At 48.4% G+C, this 5,873-nt stretch overlaps 1 protein-coding gene across 1 annotated transcript; it reads right to left on the reverse strand.

Moving 5' to 3' along the window:
- Nucleotides 1-309: 309 nt before the first annotated feature.
- LOC119359600 (heavy metal-associated isoprenylated plant protein 47-like) lies at nucleotides 310-1,058 on the reverse strand. Its single transcript, XM_037625732.1, has 2 exons — nucleotides 915-1,058; nucleotides 310-782 (listed from the first exon to the last, which is right to left on the reverse strand). The coding sequence occupies exons 1-2, from the start codon at nucleotides 918-920 to the stop codon at nucleotides 402-404; spliced, it is 387 nt and encodes a 128-aa protein (XP_037481629.1). The 5' UTR covers nucleotides 921-1,058; the 3' UTR covers nucleotides 310-401.
- Between the last annotated feature and the right edge of the window lie 4,815 nt (nucleotides 1,059-5,873).

Genomic DNA, 5,873 nt, shown 5'->3' on the forward strand with positions numbered 1-5,873 from the left:
TCTAACCGTATACATTCATATGATTAGATGACATGCGTCACAATGTGGGGCCGAGCGCATCATTGGTGTGACGTATGACCTTTCCTTGCAGGTGACGTACAAGATTTGAATCGTGCTGTTCTGTTTGACTCCTCGCCCTCATCATACAAAACCACATGTAGCTTACGAACTTCACGGAGAAGCAAGCGACTGAGGATCAGAGATTCATATGACCATGGCATTTGTCTTGAATCTTGATGATTTCTACCTGGATACTCGCCAAGCAAAGCCGTAAATATATTTCTTTCTCCTTTTTATTTCTTCCTCCAATCAATTTATTATAAACTGTTATTATAAGTAGTACATGTATGCAAGTATAGTTGCCGACAAAACTAAAGTATGTCAAAATCGTTCTCCGGCAGTTACATGGTCGGGCAGTTGCTAGGCTGTTCCTCGCAGACCACCATGTGCGTCGGGTAATGGTGGTGGTAGTAGCCGGCCGGCGGGAAGTAGTACTGCGGCGGGTTCACGGGCACGGGCACGGGCACGGCCGGCTTCGGGTCCTCCTTTTTCTCCTCCGGCTTCTTCACTTCCTCCACCTTGATGATTTGGGCGTGGCCGAGCTTCTTGCGGAGGCAGCTGACGAGGCACACCGAGTCGACGCCGTCGCCGACCACCTCCAGCCGGTCCCTCGCGTCGCCGGTAATCTCCATCGACGTCACCCCGGCTGCTCTGGCGGCCATTGTGAGGGCTTTGGACCGGCTTTTGTCGCAGGACATGCCTAACTGGATGACGATCTTTTGCTGCAACAACAACGAGGAGAAAATTCATGGATCAGTGGTATGCTTCAGCTTCAGAGTAATGTATTGCTTGCTCAAAATTAAGCTAAAGAAAGCAACACGAGAATGGGAGCAGAAACTGAATAGGTTCCTCACCTTCATTTCGCGTGCTGCTGGTTTGGTAGATGCCAATCAATTGGAAATACAAAACGAGGCCAGAATCGAATTTGGTTTGGGTAGCTACTGATCGATCTTCAGCAGATGCACGTAATGCAACCAGGGCTTGTATTGGTGCTTAGTGGCTTGCGATGATTTTGTCTGTGAGGGGAAAGCTATAGCCCCTCTCCTTATATACACACGCAAGCAGTGGGCGTGGGTGTGGGAGCAGAGAAGCAGAGTTATCAGTATCAGGACCGATCCAACGCAGATTCGCAGCAGCAGTTGAGCTCCGAGTGAGTAAACAAGTGCCCACCAACTGAGCAAGTAGCCATGCATGCATGTAAACGCGTCCTCATCACATGCTCTCGGTTGAATTCTCCGATCAGCGGACAATGATTGGCGACTTTAGAGACGCTCCTCTGAAGATGCGGCATCGGACATAACTAACAGACCGAGTCGATCGGTTACTTAACAGCATGAAAAGGCGAAGGACACTGCTACTCAACTAATCAGCGGTCCTCGTTCAGCTGAATCAGGGTTGGACTAACTGACGATCGTTTCGATTACAGGACAGATACAACGACTTTGTTTTTAGATTCATCTCATTAATTAATAAGTAAGACAAGGTTCCAATTTTACAGGGCCACACAGACCCGAACAAACGGGATCACTCAACCGGAATTAAGTTGCCCAAGAATCTAGCCCCCGCTAGAACCTAAGTCTTGGCCTCCTCCTTAATCGTCCCCGCCACTGTCGTGGGCAAGGCCTTGTTGTAGAAACCCTGGGTGTTTTGCTCATTCCAAATCTCCCAACAAATGAGCATTTTTTTAGAGAAAAGGCCAAAGCCCGACTTTATAAATAAAGCCACATGGCAGCGTCACGAATACCCAAGGTTCACACAGTCTCAGAAACACAAAGAGAAGTTAAATAGGCCCAAATTCCTAACGAAACAGGCAGCTGCCAAACACGGCACGCAGGCCGGGGAGAGAAGAAGACCTAATCCCGCAAACTACAGCACCAGGCTTATACGCCATGATTCGTCCCGGAGATCTGAGAGGCTGAAGCCCGAATTTTGGCGATGAGCAGGTCCAGGGCGTCCCGATCTGGCTCCTTAGTCAATAATCTCCACTGCTGCAAGAATATACATGATTTGAAAAGAACGTCAACAGGCTTAGATGGGAAGGTAAGGTCAATAGTAAATTTGTTTCTAATGGTCCAAAGAGCCCAACATAAGGCTCCCAAGCCAACCCAGAAAACCCTCTTGGTGACCCCTACCAGAGATTTGGCTAGGGTTCTAGTGTCTGCGAAAGAGGAGGGACCCCAGGAGACCCGAAGCCATGATCTTACGCAAGACCAAACTAATTTGGCAAGAACACAGTTGAAAAAGATGTGATTAGAGTTTTCCAAAGCCCCACACAAGTTACAGAATTCCGAGCCCGGCCCATTGCGTTTTTTGATCTGATCAGCAGAAGGAAGGTGACCTCGGAAGGCTTGCCAGAGGAAAATCTTAATCTTAGGAGGGACCTTAGATTTCCAAATACAAGAGAAGCGAGCCGAAGTAGTACCACCAATGAGTCTAGAATACAACGATTTGACCGAGAATAGCCCAGAGGCCGTAAGTGGCCAAACCACAGAGTCAGCCTCCTCCGAGAGCACAGGGAAGAGGGCAGAAAGACTTTGCCATTCTTCCAACTCTTCAGGAGACAGGGCCCGACGAAAAGCCAAGTCCCAATTATTAGCAGCCACCTCCGCGATGGAGATTTGCGGATTGGGGCAATAAGAGAACAGAACCGGAAAGCTAACAGCCAGGGGAGCATCCCCGGACCACCAATCTAACCAAAAACGAACAGCAGACCCATTACCCACACAAAACTTAACGTGCTCCAAAAAATCGGCCGAACTTTAACAAGGGCTTTCCAAAACTGCGAACCACGCCGCGCAGGAGCAAACATAGGGTTGGAGTTAGGAAAATATTTAGCCTTAAGAATCGAAAACCACAGCACATCGGCCCCAACCGTCATAATTTTCCACCACCACTTAATGAGCAGACAAATATTCATCACCCGAGTATTAATAATGCCTAACCCCCCAAGGTTTTTAGGCTTGCACATAAGTTGCCACTTAACCAACCTATACTTCCTTTTGTTATCTGCAGAATTCCAATAAAAGCCACCCCTATGTTTGTCGAAGCCAGCATGCACACCATCCGTGAGACGGTAAAAGCCCATAAGGAACAACGGGAGAGAGGATAAGCAAGAATTGATTAGAGCCACTTTGCCAGCATTGGTATTATACCTACCCCTCCAAGGAAGCACCCTATTCCCCACTTTAGCAACCACCGGAGCGAAGTCTTTCGCGTGAAGCAGACCAGGAGAGATAGGAAGACCTAAATATTTGAAAGGAAAGGAACCTAAGGAGCAGTTGAGGAGTCTGGCCACCCGCAAGGCCTCCGCCCGGTCAACCCCCGTCACCATAACCTCACTCTTGGCGAAATTGATCTTAAGACCAGAAACAGCTTCGAAGCACAACAGAATAAATTTCAGATTGGCAATACAGGCATTGTCCAACTCTACCAAGATGATTGTGTCATCCGCATATTGCAAATGAGAGACCCCTTCCGGAAGTAGGTGAGAGACCACAGGAATAATGTGTCCACATCGAGCCGCTTTGGAGAGCATACAGGAGAAAGCGTCAGCCACAAAGTTGAAAAGAACAGGGGAGGCCGGATCCCCTTGGCGGAGGCCCCTCCCATTCGCAAAGAAGTTGCTAATAGCGCCATTTACGACAACTGCAGTGTGGCCACCCGAGACCAACTGCATGATACGGTGAACATAGGCACCGTCGAACCCTTTGGCAAGAAGAATCTGCCTGAGAAAAGACCAACTAACCGAGTCATACGCTTTTTTGAAGTCTAGTTTGAGAATGATAGCTTTGGATTTCCGCACATGGAGGTCATGAACTATCTCATGAAGGGAGAGAATGCCATCTAAAATAAAGCGCCCTTTGATAAAAGCAGATTGGAAGGGACTAATAACTCTGTGAGCTACCGGAGACAGCCGGTTCGCAAATCCTTTGGAAGGGAACTTGGCAAAGTTGTTAATCAACGCTATAGGCCGGAATTGGGAAATGGCATCAGCACCCTTAACCTTAGGGATCAGGGATATAACAGCATAGTTCAGGCGAGAGATGTTGACAGTACCAAGACAAAAACCCTGAATAACGTTACACACCAACTGTTTCAACTGGGGCCAAAATTTCCGAAAGAAAGGGATGGAGAAGCCATCAGGCCCGGAAGCAGCATTAGTATTGGCAGAATTAACCACATCCCAGATTTCCTGATCGGAGAGCGGAATCATCAAGGAAGCATTCTCCTCAGGAGAAATTTTAAGACCAGAACTCCAGAGGTGGGGGAGATGGACAGGCCCGATGGAGGTTTAGCCCCTAACAGAGACGAAAAGAAGTCCACCACGTGAGCCATAATCACAGATTGGTCTGTAGAGCGCATACCATTAATCAATAGGCTATTAATCTCACAACGCCTACGCCTACCGTTTGCAATCGCAAAGAAATAAGCAGTAGGAGCGTCTCCTTTGAGAGTCCAATTAAGGGTGCCCCTCTGACGCCAGTAAATCTCGGCCTGATGATGCAGCTGTAGAAGAGCGGCCTCCAGATTATAGCGAACAGCCCAACCATCATCCTAGAGCCCAATAGAGTCCGCAGTACGATCCAGCTCCAGGATCTGATTTTCAAGGAAGGCTTTGGAGCGGCGATCCTCCGCCGCACGGTTACGCGACCAGCCTCTAAGAAATTTTCGTAAAGCATAGGCACATGACTGCCAATCATCCAGAGGGCCAAAAGAGCGGGGGTTGTGAGAGAGGGATTGGGAGATTTTCGCCGCAACCATGTCAACAAAGCCATCAACAGACAGCCAAGAAGCATCAAACTGAAATCTAGTCGGAGGTCTATTGCGAATGGAACCATCATCCAGAATCAAGGGGGTGTGGTCTGACCCCACAATACATTTAGCTAGAAGAGAGGACCTAGGAAACAAGGCATCCCAACTGGGACATAGGAAGACACGATCAAGCACGGATCTGATAGGGTTCGCCTGATGATTAGACCAAGTAAAGCGGGCTCCCCCCCCCCCCGAGGAAGCTCCCGAATGGCGTTGACACTAATAAAGTCGTTAAAAGCATTGGCTAAAGACCAGGAAAAATTATCATTATTCTTGTCAAGAGGGCATCGCAGAAGATTAAAGTCTCCCCCAATCACCGTCGGGAGAGAACAGGACTCAAGCTTGATCGAAAGTTCATCAAGGAAAAGGTGCGAAAAGGAGTGATCCGCGGGCCCATAAACAACTATAAATTCACAGAGGGAATTCATAGATCTATGCGAGAGAACAACACTAGCCCAATAAAATCCATGATCAAAAGCAACAAAGTCAAAAATATCCTTATTAGAACCGATCAGAATCCCACCAGAGTGGCCCGAAGCCGGTAAAGATTGCCACTAAAATCTATCCATACCCACGATAGCAGAAAGCTCACTGGGGGTAAAGGAATCCTTAAACGTTTCAACCAGCCCCACAAAGTCAATAGAGTTAGAACGAACCAAATCTTTCAGTTGGTCACGGTGCCCCCTAGCACTCAAACCTCTAATATTCCAGAATAAGGCCCTCATTTATATGAAAGGTTCTTGATACGGAGGCTCGACCTGCTGGGGGCCACACAGGTTTTAGATCGTTTATTAGTACCCCTCTTAGCAAGGCAGGATGAGGATGAGGGCTGGCCACTACCAGCACCCGAAGCCTCCCCCACAACACAACCAGCATCCGCCACCCGCGAGGCAACAGCCTCTTTGGCTTTCGCAATGGTAGCTTGGGCCAATTCATTAGCCTGAATAATAGCAAGGAGCGAACTGGGAGAGCCAACAGAAGTATCAACCACCAAACCCACG

The sequence above is a fragment of the Triticum dicoccoides genome, chromosome 2A (genome assembly GCF_002162155.2).
Source record: "Triticum dicoccoides isolate Atlit2015 ecotype Zavitan chromosome 2A, WEW_v2.0, whole genome shotgun sequence".
NCBI lineage: Eukaryota > Viridiplantae > Streptophyta > Magnoliopsida > Poales > Poaceae > Triticum > Triticum dicoccoides.